The 20540-nt window shown below is 45.6% G+C and overlaps 1 protein-coding gene across 2 annotated transcripts in view; it reads right to left on the bottom strand.

The window, feature by feature from the left end:
• The window catches only part of POLA1 (DNA polymerase alpha 1, catalytic subunit), a 2474741-nt gene that overhangs the window by 1777056 nt on the left and 677145 nt on the right, over window positions 1–20540 (bottom strand). For both annotated transcript variants that reach the window (XM_069637299.1, XM_069637300.1), the window contains exons 22-23: window positions 7004–7123; window positions 4507–4606 (exon numbers count right to left, since the gene is read on the bottom strand). In XM_069637299.1, the coding sequence (XP_069493400.1) occupies window positions 4507–4606; window positions 7004–7123 (220 nt within the window). The remainder of the gene's footprint in view (window positions 1–4506; window positions 4607–7003; window positions 7124–20540) is intronic.

Below are 20540 nucleotides of genomic sequence, written 5' to 3'. Positions count from 1 at the left end.
GTCAAAGAACAAGAATGAAGGTGCTCAAACGGAGCCCATTCAAAACGTCAACACTATATGTCCCAGGCCGGAACAAACTGGCATGGGGTTAACATACTGGAAAGACCCCACAGGGATTGAATAACTGTGGGGATCATGAAAAAGGAGCCCTGCTCAGTGGGTCCTCCTGAAGGCCGTAATAGCCACATGATACCCCTTCACTGTATCAATTTGAAGACCCATCCTGCCCAAATATAGGAGAAATTCCAAAACAGCGTGGAGCACATAAAAGGGTACAGATCCCTTTTCCGGGACCAAGTCAAAAACCTCTGCCACCAGCAGCCATAAATGTACCCGATAGAGGGTATTCTAGCAAATAGGAGCACGTCCAGAACATCCTCCGACAAATGCCCCTCAAGTCTTTCAGCAGCCAGGAATGGAGGTTCAGGCTCGGGAGGTACGGGTAGAGGAAAGTCCTCTCCAAGTGGGAGAGGAGGTCTGTCCTCTGCAGAAGAACCCAGGGAGGGCAGATGGCCATGTCGAACAACCCAGGGTACCACGATCTCCAGGCCCGGTCTGGAGCGATCAAGATCATTTTAGTCCGAAAAGATGCAATCTCCCAAGAGCCAGCAGAAGGACAGGGATCGGCAGGCACGCCTAGAGCAGGTTGAATCAGTCAAGGCGTACTATAGAGCTCCATGGCGAGGAAATTACCTGGAACAGAACCACCTGCACTTCATGTTTACATAATAAGGTCCACCTGGGGAGTACCCCAGAGGGAGAAAATCTCCTCCAGAATTCATGGCAGTACTCCACTCGTGGGAGGTCGAAGACAGCCTCCTCGGTGCAACTGCTAGAGTGTTCTCCTTGGCGGCCAGATGGTCTGCAGTCAGACACACTTCTCCAGAGCCCAGAACCACAGTCGCATTTCTTCCGTGCACAGCGACAAGGAGCCCATCCCTTTTGTTGAGGTAATGCATGGATACAATACTGTGTCGGGACCAATACAGTCCTGCCCTTTACAGAGGGGAGGAAAGAGACCAGAACCAGCCCAATAGCCCTCTATTCCAGTGGAATGATTTGCTCCAATGGGAACCACAGTCCTCATCGTCAGATCTTGTAGGCGAGTGCCCCAGCCCTTCAGGCACGCATCCATGGCTAGTCTCACTTTTGACCAGGTCTGACTAAAAAGAGACCCCTACAGGAGGTTGACCTTCATGGACCACCATCGTAGGTCTCTGGGCACATTCTCCCGTTGCTGAAACTGAGAACACAGGGATCTCAGGAGTCACTGTAGAAACCTCATGAGCAGACTGACCTCTGGTACTACCAAGATGCATGATGCCATAAGACCCAGCTAGCGCAGAAAAGCAGAGGCTGGAACCGATCTAGGCGGTTGAAAAAGCTGGACCATCCTGAAGATGTTTTCCACTCTGTCCTTGGGTGGGATACCACGACCCAGGCCAGGGTCCAAGACCACCCAGATAAATCGGAGGGACTCGGACGGTGAAACCTGTGACTTGTTGAAGTTCAGGGAGAAGCCCAGGCTGCGCAACATACTGCACATCCAGCACCAATGTACCAACGCTAGATCTGGTGAGCAGGCTCGGACATGCCAGTCGTCCAGGTAAGGAAAGACGGGAATGCCTTCCATCCTAAAGTGAGCCACCACAATTGCTAACAGCTTGGTGAAAACTCTGGATGCTGAAGAAAAACCAAAAGGAAGGACCTTAAACTTGTAGTGACAGTTCACCATTTTCAATCTCGGGTACTTCCTGTGATTCTTGTGGACAACCACATGGTAGTAAGCATCCTGGAGATCTAGGGAAACAAGCCAGTTTAAGTCCATGGCCTGGAGGATCTGGGTTATAGTGACCATATTGAGTTTGTTCTGGGCTCCGCAGGTCGCAGATCCAGGATGGGTTTCAGAACTCCATCCCTTGTCACCAGAAATTTAAAATAACAACTCCTGCCACATTTTGAGCAGAGTACGTTCTCTATGGACCCTTTTGACAGAAGCTGAAGGAACTCCTCCAACAAGAGGTTCAGAAGAAAAGGGTTGGTGGCAAGGGGGGTGGTCTGGAAGGCGAGAGGCAAAGTGGAGGCAGTATCCCTGCTGGACGACCTGCAAGGCCCAGGTGTCTGAAGTGGTATTTCTCCATTCCTCGCCAATCTGGGATATTCTGCCCCGTAAAGGGAATGAATGGCGGAAGTCCGCTTCACGCCAGGAGTTGAGGAGGGGTGCATAGAGGGGGAGAAATAACCTCTTCTAGGTGGCGCACAACATCCCCTTACCCCTGTAGGGACAGCATTGCCCTTGCTTGCCTGAGGAACACTGACCTCTATCCATCTGGACATAAAATGCAAAGGGACGAAAACTCCTGACTGCCGGGCTCATCGGACGATTCTATTGCACTGCTATCCCAAACGAATAGGCCATCGCCATGGAGACATGAAGACCTGTAACGACGCGTCAGACTTTGTGTCAAACAAGTTCATGCCATCGGAGGGCATGCCCAGGAGCCTCTCTCCTGGGCATCAGTGGCAAACCCGGACATCCTCAGCTAAGAAAAGCGCCTCAAGACGGTGCTGGTAGCCATTGTCCTAGTGACGCAGAGTAGTGTTCCGAACAGACTGCAAAATTTGAAGAGAAGCTTCCTTGCAGTCTTTAATAATGGCCTTAAAGCGAACCTTGCTCACTGCACTATGGGGAACCAAGCTGCACCTCACTGATGAGGCTCAACAAGGTTGCAACAAGTCTGGGGTTGCTTGTGGTTCCATGCACAGGGGAGCTGGCCTAGCAGTTCCGGCTGGGAAGCTCCCATTGGTGGCAGTACTTGACAGATTTGCATATGCCCGGAACACTTTTTCAATGGCACAGACGGGCTAAAAAACAGTGGTGTGGAAGGTTGACCAGAGCAATGCCAGTGGTTCAGATTAATTCAAACCCTTCCACCCATCACTTTTTTAGTTACTGAAAGCCAGCATGTACCACCAAACTCTCTGGAGAAGCATAGGCAGATAGTAATAAGGGTCACAAAGGGGCCGGCTTGTGCTTCTTGGCCAGGTCACAGGTCACTGCGAAGGCAGACGCCGCTTTGGCCCACAGTTCCACCACAGGCTCCTCCACTGCCTGATTGAATGGCAGCAAGGTCTCATTAGGACTCTCTCAAAATGTCACAGGTCCTACTGCACGTTTGGCTGCAAAGGGAAGGGTGTCGCCCACCTTCGCCATCAGGCGCTGAATAGCCAACTTTGGCTTGCACTGAGTGGCTGCAGACAGGTCAACCTGAGGTGAGGTGTCCAGACCACTTGCCCCCTGAAAGCCGGCTGATAAGTCCACAAAGTCACCCTGTTCCCCATAAAACTCCTCTGAAAGTCAGTCACTTGCTGGGGTCGTAGGGCTCTAGTTCGAAAGGGACATCACAATACTAGTCATAAATGTCCTCCAAATGCAACATATAGGCCTTCTTGAGAGTGGAAAGAACTTCTCTGCCTATGCGATGGGACCGACATCCGAACATCGTCAATACACCCCTTTCTTGCGATCTTGTTACATTGTATTGCGGTATCCCTGCTGGCTCCTCCAAGTGGGGTGAAATCCACCAGCTCAGCCGAAGCCATCACTGCAGGGGCCTTGGCAAAAAACGTGAAGCAGCTTTACAAGGAAGGCCTCTAATTTCTCTGGTGAAGAGGACTTTGTCGGAAAAGGTACTCGTGGGGCCTCTTCTCACATGGCCTTCTTTGGAGTGGTGGCTTGTCTTGTTCAGAAACAAGTGATGCCGTCAAGGACAGCCAGGTGGACCTCACACTCTTGCTGTGCATCTTTCTTTTTGTCCTTCCGGACACGGGACCACCTCAGTGCCACACCCAGCGACCTCAAGCAAGTCACTTATCCCCTTTCTCCTAGTAGAGGAAGGGGAACAACTTTGCACCGTGTTCAGTCCTGAACGCTGTGGCATTCACCAAGGAAGTAAAAGTATTTGTGTTGCAGATCCGACATGGCCATTTTTTTAAAATTATTATTTGTTTTGGTTTTAGAAAGAAAAACCTTTACAAAAAAGAAAGTTGTTTTTTTAAGCTAAAAATTGACATTCGGCACCTGCGATCCACACAGAGCTTGAACCCTGAAGACCTCAGACTCGGCATTGTGATGAATGTGCGTTTCAAGTAGCGAGCAGAGTGCGAGGAAAAACAAAACTGAGGTCACGGGCCGCAGCACCTCTATATATACACTGACCCGGACTTCATGTCCGGTGTTGGGTGTCTAGAGGCATCGGGGGTGGGGGGGTTAGGGGGGTAGGTGGGGGAGAGGAGGTAAAGTGGGGAATCGACAGCCACGCTGCGCCCCCTGGTGGCAAGAAAGTATTCGAAGAGCAACTGGCACTGGGCGATTGATCTCACAGATGAGGAATCCGTGGGAGTAGGGGTCCATTAGAATCTGCTGTACAATGCAGTGAGGATTTAACAAGTTCAAGATTAGAGTAATGCAGCCAGCAAAATGATTCTTAACATATCAGAACCTACCAACTTTTGGATCCAGCACCAAGCCTCCTGCATAGGCAGCCTTCTTTCGCACTTTTTTTTGTTTGCCCTGATCATTTTCAATGTCTTCATCTTCATCCACCTGCATCCACAAGAGACAAATTATAAAACCAGAAGACCTTACAATGTCCTACTTTTTCAAACATTTTGTATGTGTGTCTTAAGTGTAATGATTCACCTTCAGAAATGTAAAAAGCAAGTTCACAGGAATTAGCCTATCCATGAACAAAACACACAAGCTACAAACAGTGTATTTTGAATTCGCTTATCTGTACATCCCAGAACTACACCCACAGAGTGGCACCATTCAAAGCCAGTGAAAGAGCATTGCACTAAGGTCACGAGAAGGAGAACCTCTTCGATAGTCAGGGTACAAACAGCCAATGAATGTATGGAGCGCAACACATTATTTTATCTTTTTTTCTGATAGAGTATTCCTTCCATTCGCAGATTCCTCACTTTACAAATACCCTGTCTGGCGGACTACATGCATGGCTTCTGAAAAAAGTTCAGCTAACAGACCTCAATTCCTGCCCCACTCAGCAACTCTGAAGTCTCCGAGTGATCCCAAAGTCCACAGGTACTTTCTTTGCCAAATGTCAGCAATGCAAAATGCAGAGGAGAAGCCACCAGGATAAAGATGCATTTGTTCACAGCCCTGCCTATCCAAGCATCAGCAAAGCTGACAAAGCTTTGCCAAAGAGACAGAGTACCTCTGGGTCTGGGTTCAATGTTTCATTTAAGTAAATTACTGCGCCTCCTTTGTCCCCTCAGATCCTGTGTCTAGGTCCCACAGCAGAGGGACTGGCCACAGTTCCGGGGGCCTCACCTCCAGATCCACACCCCCTCTACAGTTGCAGCTCAGACTGTACGCTCTGTGCGGGCCAATACCACTCTTGGGTGCTTTGTCTCCCTTCCTTTATTCCCAGAGCAAGTCCTATGGGCCGGTAAGGCATTCACCCGCGACCATTGAGGGGGCCCTCACATTTCAGACAGCACTCTCCGGTCTTCAGAGGGCAGCCTCTCCAGTCACAGGAGCACAGGCTCATCCACTGCACCCTCTTACATCCCCAGTGTTCCGACCAGGGAGGCTGGCACATGCACCAGGACTGGAGGCCCACACCTCCCAGGCCTTAGATGTTCTGGCTGGGCGGCGGCCCTGCTACTCCAACCACAATCTCTCTAGTCCTTTACTTAGGGCACATACATCTGTGTTGTTTCCTCCTGTCTCCATCAGGGATGCCGTAGCCCCCACCACAAGTTTGTCGCCTACCTCTCGTTGCTGCTCTCTCAATGGGCAGATCTCCGGTCCATGGGTCTCCGGGGCTGTGTGCATCACAGCCTGCAGACGCTGGTTTATGCCTGCGGAAGGAGGCTCCACCTGTGGGTGCTCCTGTCCCTCTCAATTGTCCTCCTACCGGGGGACAGTGAGGGGGAGGGGACCGTTCCTCCCACGCAGCTCCGCTGCCTGGGCTGAACGCTCAGCCTCTTCCTGCAGTCCCACCCGAAGCTGACTGCACTTTCATTTTTGCCTGCTGCAGGCAAACCAGGTGAGAACTCCGGCTCTACACGTCTGATTCAAGTCGTTTCTGGGGCCAGTAGTGCCTCACGGGGTCCCCGATCTGCAACCACCCAAATATGCTTGGGGGGTGGGGGGGTATAGTAGGCGGACACTCTATAATGGGGTCCAGATAACCGAGGTACACGCTTAAGCGGCCTCCATCCGTGCCCCCTGGTGGCTATCCCTCACATTAGACCTTTCCGATACTGTTAACTTTCGTCCGATTTCTCTCCTTGAGAGACTTGCATATTTACAACTTTCAGACTGCCTCTGGGTGGTAGCAGTGTGCAGTATAAGTTAACATAACATTTCATCTGAATACCCACAATTTATTTCCTACGCAACAAACTGGGTTCTACTCCGATTTCTCATCAGAAACACCACATTCGTTCCAAAATCTATTCTTCATATTCCATCTTAAATCGTCTACCATTCGGGTTTCGCTCGACTGAAGCATTGAGATGGACACTGTAGATCATACTACTTTCATGTCTATGCTTTCTTCGTCTCTTTCTGGTACTGTTCTTAGCTGGCTTGCTCATCTTTCGATCTTTCCTTTACGGTTTATTGTTCCTCCTTCCCTTTTACCTATGACGTCCTGCAGGGTTCTGTGCTCTGGTCACTTGTCGTTTCCCTCTACATCTTCTCTAGCTTTATTCATTTTGTAAGGTTACTGAGCATTGCCGCAGAAAAAAAGGAAATAAAGGTAAATTGCAGCAGTGGCTCTGATCAGATACACCTGAGAAGTCATCTTGTCAAGAGCTGGTGCTGGCAAGAGGATGGAGTCTAGGCACCTGGTGGCCAAGAAATCATTCCCAGGGCTGACCGCATCGGAGGGGGTATATTTCACAAGATGAGAAATTTATTAATGGAATGTGCCCAGTAGAAATTTATACACAAATCGTTTAGCACACTTACCAAGTTTTGAAGCGGCTTCTTGAAAGTGGGCTTATCTGGTACAATGAAGTTGTTCTCGTAAAAAGCATGAAGTAGTAAATATTCATTCCGCTCTGAACGGCCACCCATCAGGGTCCTCGACTGCAAGTCAAAAAAAAAAGTCAGTGAGGACATTTGAAAAGAAACTAAACTAAAACCTGAATATTGTGCACTTTACCCATCTTGGTTAGCAAATCTCAATTCTTTTTTTACCAAAGGCAATAATCTGCACTGCAACAAATGTCAGAAGGTAAAAATATCTAGGTATCAGGTGCTAGTTACATAGGCATTAGGGTGGATTCCTCAAACCATGATATCATTGAGTAAGAGACATGAACCTGGTATAAGTAAACAATTGCGTTTTCAGAACATCTATGTTCAGGTACAGTCTGTAAAGTGCCTAGGGCTTCCTATTAAAAGATGCTGTAGGGAAGGAAACAGCTCACCACCACAATAATCAGAAACACCCTTACCTATTTTATTAAGTCAAGAATATTTCCAGAAGCTCATCCTGGAAGGAGGATGACCACCATAAAGCGGAACACATTCTGACCATTTTTAGTGTTACTGGGATTTTCCACAGGATCCATTTCTAAGGCCAAAACATACCAACCTCCTTGTCTACATGGTGTTTCTTTGGTGTTCCTCAGCATCCAGTGATTGTAAGGCCACAGTAAACAAGATAACCCTTGGGACAATACACATTGGTTTAAAAAGGTACAGTAAAATATTTTGTCTCTTTACACTATTTATTTTTGAGTTTTTAATGGGCTAACTCATGGGGGATCCAGAAGTGCCTAGGAATAACAAAACAGGACAGAGTACTATATAAAAGTACAACAAATAAAAGAAATAGGAAGCATTAGATGAAGTAACGCACCCAAGCTGTCAGCTTAGTTACGGACCAAGTATCCTAGATCCAAGCCGGTAGTTGGATTAAATAGTGGTTGATGCACTATTGGTTACTGAAGTTCTAGTGTTTGCAGGTTAATCTTATTACAACTAACAAAACACGTAGACAAAGTCAGATAACCATTCACATGGCAAAGGCAGGCAGATTCAAGGTTATCAGGTAATGGTGCCATGGTGTGGAATTGCTAGTCCTAAATTAGAAGTGAGATCAAGTACAGGGGGTAATTTTAGGACGGTTATTTGGTTAATGTACACAGGCATATCGGAGTTAGAGCTTTTGTTCATGAAGCAAGATTTGAACATTCCTTTTGAATCTCTTGAGGGTGTAGTTTTTCATGGTTGTGGGGAGATTTAATTTTGGTCCCAATACTGTAAAGTCTCTCCCTCAGTTTCAGTCTTCTGAAACAGGGCTTAGGTTGTAAACCTGTCCTGACCTTAGTGGTTTTGTAAGTACATAAAGAGTTCAGGTATTTAGGAGAAATATTTTTGAGGATTTGGAAATGTTTATTTCTTGTGGTGTTTTTACAATGGTGAGCCAGTTGGGGATTTTCAGGCCTGGTGCAATATGGTCTCATGACATGAGCCCCAAAATAGGTCTAGCTGCTTGATGTAGCTGTGCCTCCTTCTTTCTTGTAGTAATCTAACTTAATACATCTTTGTTAGTCAACTTTCTTTTTTTATACGTGTGCTCGACAAGCTCTTGTGTGTGTTAAATAATCTTTGCACCAAACCCCCCCCCCCCACCCGATCTCCTTAAAAAAAACGTTACTGCTTAGGCTAGTCACCACTTGAGAGTTTGGTTGGACTTGTGGTAAACTGTTGCAGGTCCACTAAGTTTGGCTTCTCAGAAACATACACTACTAGCAGTTTTGAAAATCCTAACAAGTGCCGTGCACAATTCAGACACATCAGCAAGGATTACGGTTACAACAGCTGCTCCTCTAGCAAATAAGGGTTTGGGCCCTCACCTGAAGTCTCTAGTTTGTACAGGTACTGCAGCTGACCAGGTTTAGTGCCTAGAAACCAGCAGCAGGACTAAAAGGGCAGCTCCTGTACCATCAAAGTAGCCCCAAACGGTCACCCTTTTTTTCAGCAGCCATAAGACATTGTCACCAGAGATACCAAAGCATCAGAAGCCTGTGCCTATTCCAGTGGATGATTTAGAAGCATTGCCTCACAAGTGACCTATCTTGATAGGTCACCCAAAAAAACACTTAGACTGGTGGGTATAGTGCACAGTAACAGGCAAAATGTATTCATTGTAGAAAGTCCAGCACTCCTAGCTTATAGTTTTCTGCAAATCAACATATTTTGCTGACTGAGCTTCGATTCAACTGGACAGTAAAATATATATACACACCTAACCTTGTTGCCCAACCTTTATGACACTAGTGAACAGCATGAAGGTTCTACACCCAAAAAGTATGCTGCATGGATCAGTCGCAATAATAATAATAAAAGTAACTGGAAAGCAAGACTACATCAGTGTGTGTATTTTTTAGCGATCGGGCATAAACCTTATACCATGAACGCTGTCAAATAGGAAAAAACACAAATCAGCTTATCCATAGCTGGTTGCTTATGACACAAGGAGACCTGTTGGTACAATGAATTGGGACAGTACATATACATTGTTGAGCATTAGAGTAATATTTACAGTGAAACAGAAGTAGAGAAGAGCAACAATGAAAGTTCAGTGGCATCAAATGAAAGTGGTGCCCCCTTTACGAAGAGATGGTGGTTGAGAATTTGAAAACCAGAACTGTATGAATGCTTTTAATTTCGGGTGGTTGGAGTTCCAACGAAAGGACATTAAGAGTAAAACCTAGCCTAGACCGAAGGATGGGCAGGATTTGACAGTAGAGACACATTTTAAATAGTGCTTGGTGCTGTAGAGTGCAGGACAGTACCCAAAGAAGACGTTACAGAAATGTGAAGAAGATATGACGTTTCATGGAAGGGATGGGAAGTGGTAGGGAAGGATTGAGGGACGTGGTAGATGGTATGAGTAACAGTTTGGTACTGTTAAGAGGAGCAATGGTGTGCAAGGGAAGGCACAGGAAGAGAATACAGAGTCTCCTCAGACCAAGGGTTGAACATCAAGGTTCTAGTGGAGTAATATGTGGGGACAGATTTTCCATATGTGCTGGAGACTAATCCTAGCAACCATTTAAGCAGATCCGATAAATTGAACGAGACTGAAGAAACGTAATAAGGTCTCCAAGTTTACAAGCCTTCAGGGATGGCGTTAGAAGATCAAAGGTAAAAGGATAGGAGTGGCTGCACAGTTAATGCTCAGAGGTAGTTTACTATGGTATGGTGAGGGGGGTGGGAGAGTTATCGGTCTGTGTTCTACGAGCTGGAGGAAGATTGGCTTGAGAGTTTGGTGGCAAACCAGTGGAACGCAGAGTGTTAGTTGCCTGGGTTGGAAAAGGTTATAAGGAGGGAGGTGTGACAGACCAGATCAAAAGGGAGCATAAACAGCATTGAGAACTATAGTGGAGAGTCTGGGTGACTGGAAGTTGGAGATGCGAGTGCCTGCTGTAAAATCAGATTGGTTGTTTTGCATTAGCCAATTGGCTAACGGGTATTACCCAGATTGTTCGAATGAACAATTGACCTTTTCACAATTGAGTATATATATATATATGTTTTGGTGGGGGTTGCATATATGTAACACCTGACCTTCAAAATTTGGTCAATTGTGAAAAGGTCAATTGTCATTCGAGCAATTGTGACTCAAACAATTTTTATACAACCGGCTAACGGTTAAGTGATTCAGTTGCACAGGACATGTTCTAAGAGCTTGAAAATGAAACATGAAGGAGAGAGACAGGCCGATAATTATGAGGGGCCTAACTGGTCTGCAGAAAAATTCAACAGTTCACCTTTCCCGAACTGCACTGTCTGGAATCGAGGCCCAAAAAAAAAAAATATAAATAAATACATAAAAATTCAAAAAATATATCACACAAGCCCCTGCAGACCCGGAAGGAGAGGTGACTGGTTGAATAGCTAAAATGTACACACGGGTGGATGGGTGAATGAATCAGGAGGCAAGCACGGTAGGCAGGGGCTGGGGTAGAGCAGAGAAATCAATGGGATGGTGCTGGAGAGAGTCGGAGGGTTGCTGGGGTGTCTCTTGCATAAGGGGATTGGGTGGCAGGGAAGTGAGAGCAAGGTGCCTCAGGGGTTTACAGAGGTGTCCCCCATCAGAGCAGGATGCATATCAAGCCCAAGCTTAAAAACTGTTCACAAAAAGGTTTTTAAAAAAATGAGTGGCAAAAGGCTGTGAGCAAACTGGCCCACGACCATATTACCAGTATCCAATAATTGGCTGGGTTGTTGGGATTCAGCAGATGTCAATTTATTTCATAAGAACAGGCAAGACGTTTGAAACTTTGTAGCAGGCATAAAATAGCCCAGTTGTGAGAGATGTTCGAGAAGAGGAAATTGGTGCCTAATCGTCTGGAAACAAGCAAGCTCAAATGAACACTGGATGGCTCGGCTGCCCAGAGGACAGGAGACGGCACAGCAGGTAGGTGAGGAAGAAGAATCAGAAGGCCAATATACTAGGGACACGTTGGGGTGCAGGGAAGCAAGAGGGGGTGTATTTAACTGGGCAGTCAGGATTTCCCTGATCTGTGTGACTTTAGAAGAGCAGTATATTGAAATGTTGGGAGAGGGAAGGAGTTTGAGAGTGGACAAAGGGGTACGGCATAACAAAGGGTAAATGGGAGTTTGCAGGGCAGATAGCATTGAGCTGAGATGAGGTTTGTATAGTAGCTGGATTTAGAAGCATCTAGGTTAGAACAAATCAGGATTTCTTGTAAGAATTTAGATTATTGTGAAAGCAGGTCTTGTGTCAAGAGTCCAAGTGTAGCTGCATGTTACAAGAGGGTTGGTGGGGTTTTTTAGGGGAGTTTTCTTAAAATCCTACTGGCAGTAAAACTTTAGTAAGCTATACTAGTGGTTTGTAGATGTCCAACTTTTAGTATAAGTATGTACTCGCTCAGGACCTTGGTAGTGTGGCAGAGCAGTCAGGCTTACCTTAAAAGGAAGATGTGAGCTGTAGGTAAGTACACTGAATCTTAGCTAGGCAGGCACAACAAAGAAGCACTTACACATCTATATAAAAGATATATATTTATTATATCTACACCAGAATCACTGTAAATACTCCAGACGTGTATGGTAGAACACTCAGGAATACTAGATAATACACTTCAAAAGGGCACTTTCACTTTGTTTGTTCGCGGTTACATTTGTAGCAATGTAAGCAAGGGAAAAACATGGTTATCGTATTATCGGTAATTGCGCACTCATGCAGTTTTCAGCGGTTATGCGGTAATGCATTTACGCTGCAAAAACATAGAAACGTCACTTAAAGGGAGGAAAATAAGTGGTTAGTGCAACATAAGCTTGGTTCTAGAGACTGTTTCTTCGCCTGACAAATCTTAAATCCAAAAACACAACCCTAGCTAGAGGCAGTTCGTAGAGGGCTTGATGTCTTGGCAAACAGTGAATATGAAGAGCTTCTGCGAATTTCTTCCAGTGTTTAAAGTTATTTAAGCAGCAAGTTAGCAACTAACAAAGGAGACCTTAAAAAAAGGACTTGAGAAGGGGACACACGCAGTGGCTTGGGTCAGAGGTAAGAGGGGGTTGCCCTGGGCACCTCTATATGCACTCCAATGCTCTGGAGCGACTTCTTGGAATCAGGTAAGCAGTACCTTTCTCCCTACAGTACCTTGAGTTTGAAGAAATTTCTTGTTGGTTCCTCTGCGATGTGGCAGCTCTGGACCCAACCTTCGGATTGCTTGGTCTGGTAACACAAGGCAGGACAATGGACAGTGTGTTTCAGCAGCAGTATTGAGGGAGGACCTGTAGCACTACTGCCAGCAATTTCTTGGTTCACTCTGCGGTTGTGGTGCCTTTTCAGCAGCAGCAACAAAGGACACGGATCGTCCAGTCAATCTTCTTCGCTTCCTGCAGTCCCACACTCTGGTGAGGTGGTCTGGGTGAGATGGATCGGATCTCTGGAATGTCCTTACGGGCTCAGCACAGATTTGGACGGATTCAGCCTTTCCACAACGTTCCACTTGAAATGTCCAGCAGGTCTCCTGGTATTGGCAGCTCTGGAAGCTCCTAGGACCTCGGGAGATGGTTTGTTTCAAAGTTAGTCTTGGGACAGGTTGTTCCTACCAGCCAAAGGGAAGGAGTCATCGTCTTCGAAGCTCCTCTGTCATTTCGAGCACACACACCTCTGCAATCTCGCTCAGCATTTTACAGAAAGGGGCGTTTGGCTGTCCAATCAGGAAAGCTATACCCCCTGTGGGAACTGGTCCTATTCAGGTACTATGGCAGACAAAGGGCAGGGGGAGTTGAAGACTCCTCCCACCACTTCCTGCCTGCGCAGACACTCTGGAGCCTAGGCGGGGATACCTACTGGTCCCCACCAAAGGCAACACACACAGACCTCCCCCTTCCACAATAGTAGAAGGGCTAACAAAGAAACAACCAGGCTATTAATAGTGAAAAAATAAGGGAGGCCCCAAGTTGGTACTTGGGTGTCCCTATTGTGCACTACCGGGGCTATGGACATAGCCTGCGGTATAAAAAATACACAATAATTGGTAGAACATTGCCAGCAGCCATAACTAGGTAATTGTCTATGTGACTAAAAAGTCACAAGAGCAGAGAGAAGGGGGATACCAAGTATCTCTTAGGGACGCCAAGTACGATTACATATCGCACTTACCTTAGTAATTACACAGTAATACAAGTACACAATTAAAAACTAACATAATTCTTATGGTATACAAACCAAAGTATAACCTTGTTAAGAATAGCAAAAAGCAGTTCAAGATGATTCAAACCTAATGCAACTCATTCAGAATGGCATGAAGCTATTTTTGGGGAGTAAAACCAAAGTATTTTGACTTTTAGAATACATAAGTAATTCAAGGGCACCAGACTCTATTGGTCGCAACATAGTATCATTCACTTTCAGAACCACTTAGTTAGACCAACACGGTTACAATTATAACTTGCAAAATATGTAAACTTTCTTCTTTTATGAATGGATACAGCTACACCAACAGCATTACCTTTAAGAACAGAGCTAGTAAAGGATCTCATACATTCTAGAGGGGCTTTGAGCTACTCTGGGAAAAGTATGAACACAGTTAACTATTTTAGGAGTGCACTAAAGCAGTTCAGGGTAAGCATAATCCATTATTACAGTTTAAGAAGAGCCACAGCTACTCAAGGTCAGCATAACCTATTGGTATCTAAACATTTGCACTTTCTATTATAGGAATAGACAGTTTAACCAATTATACATTTTAGAAGTGTAGGATACAATTCTAGGATCAGCAGGAACTCTAGCAGACTTAAGAAAGGCAATCAGCAGTTCAAGGTAGTAAGGAGCCATTATACTTTCTAGAGGGGCTACAAGCAACTCAAGGGCAGGTATTAACTCCAAGACTGTTTTAGAAATGTAGTCAAGCAGATCAGGGAAAGCAAAACCATACACTTTAAGAATGACAATCGGTTATTCAAGGTAGGTAAACCCTACTGTTAAACTTTTACACTTTCACTTTAGAAATGATAAAACAGTACAAACATTACTTTTGAGAAGGGTGAAAACACAATTCAGAGTGAGTAAAATAACATACTTTCTAAAGGAAGAACCAGCAACTTAAAGGCAATTATATACTTCAGGACACTAACGTATTCTTATTACAGAGATACAGTTACCACACTACCTTCTTTAGCAAGTAAGTACTTTTCACACGTGTTATAATTTCAAGATAGAAGCTGTATCTTTTAAAATCCTTCCCTATTCTAGAGCATGAGCTTTTTCAGAGGCTGAAGAGGACTCTAGGGTCAAGGAGCCAGCAGTAGGCAGGTCAGGATAGGGTTCAGTTGCAGAAAAATCAGAGTACCAGAGCATCTCTCTTCAAACAAGTATCAGATTTAGAATTAGTTAAAAGTGTTCATGGACTTCACAGAAGACTCCCTACATCTGTTCCAGTGTTCGGCCGGGTGGCATGGTATGGGCAAACCCGCAGAAGATCATGGAGAACCAAGTATACAAGATTCTACTTAAACACGCTGCAACAAACTGAATACTTGAAAGGCCTTGCACATTCTTCTAAATCTCACTAAACCTGCAGGGCAAATTCCTACATTTACATACTCTACCTTAGAGAAATGCACTTGCCACATGATGAAGGGACAACATATTTACCAGTACCTTCTGTAAAATGGTTAATGTCACAACAAGGACAATGCATATTTGGTGCAATGCTGCCATCCAAATGCCAGCCATACAAAGTATGTATGCAGTAAATGTCAAATAAAAGTTTAACATCCCATACTCGGCAGCAAGGTAGAGTGCCATGCAAATAGTGCACGCCCTTCATAAAATCTCCTTGCCAATGCGAGTGGGTTATTGAATTTTGCGGGTCCTGCTCGACAACTAACACGTTGGCTTCAGTCCAATGAGAGCAACAGAATCAGCACTCCTATCGATATGGGCGAACTGAAAATAAATGCAGACAACAGAGCCCCAATCTGCCCTCTTACTATTGCACATATTTGCAGCATTCAACACAATTAGCCACGCAACAATAAAAAAAAAAAGACTGCTGGAATGTGGCATACAGGAATCCACACTAAGGTGGCTTACCCGCTTCCTCACAAATCGAACCAAAAGTACCTACGTACCATGGGCAACAGACTAACCCCTGAACCACAAGTCAACACAATCACTAAAAGGCTCTTCTACTTCCTAGTACTACACAGGGGATTTCTCACATACCTCTCCATTCCACACATAACCCTTACAATCATATACCTGATACCAACAAGAATGGACTACACAAACAGCCTCTAGCTAGTAATGCTAGAAAGACTCACCATGAAACTCCAACGGATCCAAAACACTGCAGCTAGGATTCTACTAAGATTAGAAAGAAGAAGAGACCACATCACTCCAGCTTTGAGAAGCCTTCATTGGCTACCAGTAAAGAAACACATCCAATTCAAAGCCCTCTTCATCGCCCACAAATCCTTCCACAGGCAAGAAGCCAAAATTCTCCAGGCGAAGATCAGCCACTACCAACCAAGAAGGGACCGAAGATCAAGCGACAACCTACAAACAAAGAAAACGGTACGAAAAGAGGAAGTTTAGAGGAACAGCATTCCAAACCCTAACTGCTAACCTATGGAACACCATGGGCAAAGCAATTAGACCCACAGACTAGCACATCACCTTCAGGAAACTACTTAAAACCTGGTTATTCAACAGAAAATGACAAGCAGAGGGACGATGGCAAAAACATTGCAGACCAAAAGAAACCCACTAGGAGATGCGGTCACATAACAGTGGCAAAATCAAGTGGGACCGGACTATCACAATGCCTACATTCCCCACTTCCCCCAGTCATGCTTCACAACAAGAGTGATCAGCAAAGAGTAGCCTGCCCAATCAACAGCCAGACTCACGGGGGGGGGGGGGGGGGAGGGCGGACCCAAACGCAATATATGCATCCAAGAAAGCCCAGTGAGGCCATGCACTCAATGAAAAGCACTACCCTAACACTTTCCCACACACAACTAGGGTTGCCAGGTCGAGCACTGCTTCCTCAATTTATTATAATACCAGCTGTGGGCCCATTCAGCAGCCAACCGCACCACAAGTCCAATCCCAACTGCTATGATGAAAGTAACCAGGAACACACTAAGCACAACCCACCCTCAAAACCATAGGTTAAGTCAGCCTTCATCCTTGGAAAGGAGGCAGGATTAGCTGACGGACCACAACTAAGAAAGCTGGAAGGTACCATCGTGCTGCAACCGAATACACATCAGAGGCATTGTCAAACTAATCCGATTTACTAACCAATTTCCCCCTTTCCTGCTCCTCCAACATAACCAACGCCACTATACACAACAAGGGGCTAGCCACACTACACACACCAAGAACTAATCTAATGCTCACACCCAACCAACTCAGACTCTGGAAATAACATTAGAGGGAACACCGTTGCACATAGTGCATAATTCCATGGTCCATAATTCCATCGACACTGAAGAAATGCACACCTGCACAAGAAGATCAAACGCCTAACCGTCATCGGTGAGTCTGTACCCTGTATGGATTCAACTAACCAGAGAGCACGACTGCAAACCCCACTCTAACATACAACAAACACACTGATAACACAAACAATAGCACACATATGAGGCACTAAGGCCTACCCATACCGTTACAACATGCAGGGCCTTCAAACAAACTCCCACACGCAAGACATCGCTCACAGACAAGTCCTCCTGGTTCTGATCCCGTCCTACCCTCACTAACACACCCCGCCCTCTTCTCTTGCAAAGCCACGTGAGCACCTTGAGGCTACCCTTGGGTGGTAGCGGTGCATGGTATAAAACAACTCCCATCAATACATAGCCCACACAGGATCAACACAAGACTTGAGATAACTACTACCTGAGCCAACACAGTACCTCAGCTAAGAAGAGCTTGTAGATGGTCACCTTCCCGAGGCAGCAGCACAGGACCCAGTCCCTGGATTCTTGGTCTGGAGACTGAAGAAACAGACACTGGATGGGAACTGGCAACATCAGTCGACAGGAGAGGCTTACAAAAATGATTCAAGACTTCGAGCAGCTGTGTAGTTTTGGTGCCCTTTTACAGGTACCTGGTGAAGAACGAATATCGCTGGTCGGATTCTCTTCACTAATCCGGTCCTACACTATGGCGAGGGGACTTCAATGATTCAAATCTGGTCTCTGGAGGTCCAGCAGGAGTCCATCAAAGTTTCAGCAGGATTCGGACTTCTGAAGACCATGCACCGCACACTGGCTCAAGGTCCCTGGGTATTGGCGGTTTGCAGCCCAGCAAGGTCGAAGCCCGCAGAGGGATGGCTTGAAATGCAGATCTTCTTGAGACTAGTGGTTCTCAGCAGCCTCTTAGCAGCAGTTGTCTATTTTGGGACCCCCAGTTCACTTGGAAGTAGTGTTAAAACGGGCTCTGACTTAATTGCTAGTGGTCAAGCTTGATTCCTGCCCCTCCCCTCCACTCCAGGTGAGGCTGTGGCAAGTGGACATTGAATCAGAAGTCATTTTTTTACGTTAATAAGTACCCCAGGAGTTGACCTAGCGATTGGGACAACCTTCCTTAGTGTTTGCGACATAAGCATAAATTAACATAACACAGCAAGGAAATTTTGTGAAGTTCTTTGGAATCAAAGACACTATTCTGAAGCATTACTCACAAATATGCAATTGACACAGAGGATAGTAAGTTGATATTTTTTTATATCACAGCTATCTCCTATAAGCTCTAATTTGCATTGTGCAAGCTATAACAAAAGCATCTATGACATAGCACATTACCATACATTTGAACACAACTGTTTTCTAAGCGAAGAGCATGGTTTACATTAATAGAGGAAAGAACAAGTAACCATTTTAGTTTAGCAGCTTGAGTGACATGGAATTTATATTATGTTGATCTATGCTATGCTATGAAGTGGTCTCAAAATGTACACAGTTCGAATTCACATTTAACTCGAACTTTAGGACAAGATGTGCAGCACGCGACCAGATCATGGCTTCCTGTCAGTTGGGCCTCCGTAACTCTCTCTCCCCTCTGCTCTGGGATCCATGATGATCAATCTCCCCAGCCCCACGACTTGTGCCTGCTGATTGCTGGGTGAACCTCTGCTCTGCCCAGTCACCTTGCGCTTTTTATCTTAAGACAGGACTTGTTCTGTCTAGCACGTGTGCATCATTTCCGCTACCTAGAAGCGGAAAGCCTAGTGCTTAAGATTGTTCCTTTGCTTTGAACATACGACACACCTATGTGCAAACTCAGGAGACAGGCGTTCTGTCCCTCCTAGTTTTCTCTACCATAGTAATTGGGGCACTGTTTACTGACCAGGCAAAGTAATTGCTTCCACACCGCTTCAACTCCATAATATTAAGTGGTCTTCTGAAGAGGTAAAGCACATCACTCGCCTCCACACAAGTTTAACTGTGCACGTGTATTTTGGGGTCATATTTCCTGTCCTTGGCTGCTTATCAGATCTGAACGGTGCGAAAAAGCATCTTTTAAATTTGCTAAGAGCCATTTAAGACAGGAAGTTGCCACTTGTGGATAGGTTTCTTCTGCTGGAAAGGGGAAGCTACAATTTCCTGCTCATCGTCTTTCGCTGAATCCAAATGGCAAGTGTATGTGTGTGTTTCTATTTTACAAGCACGTGTGTTATTTAGTCAGCGTTTGTTGCTTATCAAAAAGTCCCTGCCTTGTTGGACAGTGTGCGTTCTTACCAAGGAACATGTGTAGCACCCTGGTATTGAATGTTTCCCCTGCAAGGTGCAAATTTGCGTGATGTGAGCCAAATTGTCTTCTCAGACCCCTTATTCTCAACAGCTCCGATTACACAGTAGGCTCTACAGTCGCTAGAGTTTGTTACCACTATCTTTTCTTCATCTTTCTCTTCAGATTTGGTTCCAGTGGTCAACCTTTTAGCAGCTTCTACGATCGGACTATTTATCAGGAACTACAGCATAACATCTGCAAACACCCCCTGCTGTTTACAGAAAGGCGACCGGCTGTCCAATCAGGACAGCCAGCTGCCCAGTAGGAACGGGTTCCTTTCAGGAAAGGTGAAAGACAAAGTGCTGCAGAGCTTTGGACTCCTCCCTCGCTTCCTGCCTTCACAGACACTCTGGGCCTCGGCGGGAAACACAAAAGGCTACCGCAGACGACAAAACTTCAACCAGGATCTTTACTGCCTAGGATGGCAGATGACCCAAGAAACAAGCAAGTGAGAAATGGCGACTAAAGAAGAATGGTGACCCTCCTGTTCATTACCGCGGCTGATTTGACAACTCGAGTAATATTGACTGAATGTTACCAGAACAGTGAGAAAGGGGATACACTATCTGCTCAGCAAATCCACATACGGTGGGGGTGTGCTGGTTCATTATATAAAATGTAAAGGGGATGGGAATCCCACTTTACTTCGTGGGAACAGTAGTTCACCAGAGATAGGTTAAGAGAAATCACAAAGGGAAGCCCAAAGGGGCAAACGGGGCAACCCAGTCTATGCCCAAATGTTATAGGGACCTATAAATCCATACACATTATGGAGAAACCTAAAAAGGACAACCACAAAAAGAGCAACATTTCTTTGGCTGGCACCTCCTCTACTACTCCCTTCAAAAGAAGGGCTTGCAGAGCCTCCTGGAGCTCCTGTTCCGGTTATCGGGAGGATGGAGGTCTGTCCGGTAGTCATTGTTAGGCAGAAACCTGTGCAGCTCCCTTAAAGACCACTGCAAAAAGTTTAAGACTACAGGTGTTGGCAGTAAACCCAATTGGTAGCAGTCTGCACCACCCAGATTTACCTGGTAGCTGTGGCTGAGCCGTGAGACTTCTCTCAAGAAGAGTTAGGCAGTATATAGAGTATACACATTAGGTACAAAAATACAGTAGCACAAGCAAACACTGACCAGAGCTTGGGCATAAAAAATTATAATTATTTATTTAAAAACACTTGTAAAAATACACTGGCACTAATAT

Source organism: Ambystoma mexicanum, chromosome 7p (assembly GCF_040938575.1).
Source record: "Ambystoma mexicanum isolate Mex_15411 chromosome 7p, UKY_AmexF1_1, whole genome shotgun sequence".
NCBI classification, from domain to species: Eukaryota; Metazoa; Chordata; class Amphibia; order Caudata; family Ambystomatidae; genus Ambystoma; species Ambystoma mexicanum.
Note: the sequence above shows the minus strand (reverse complement) of the source record. Positions and strands in the feature narration are given on the sequence as shown.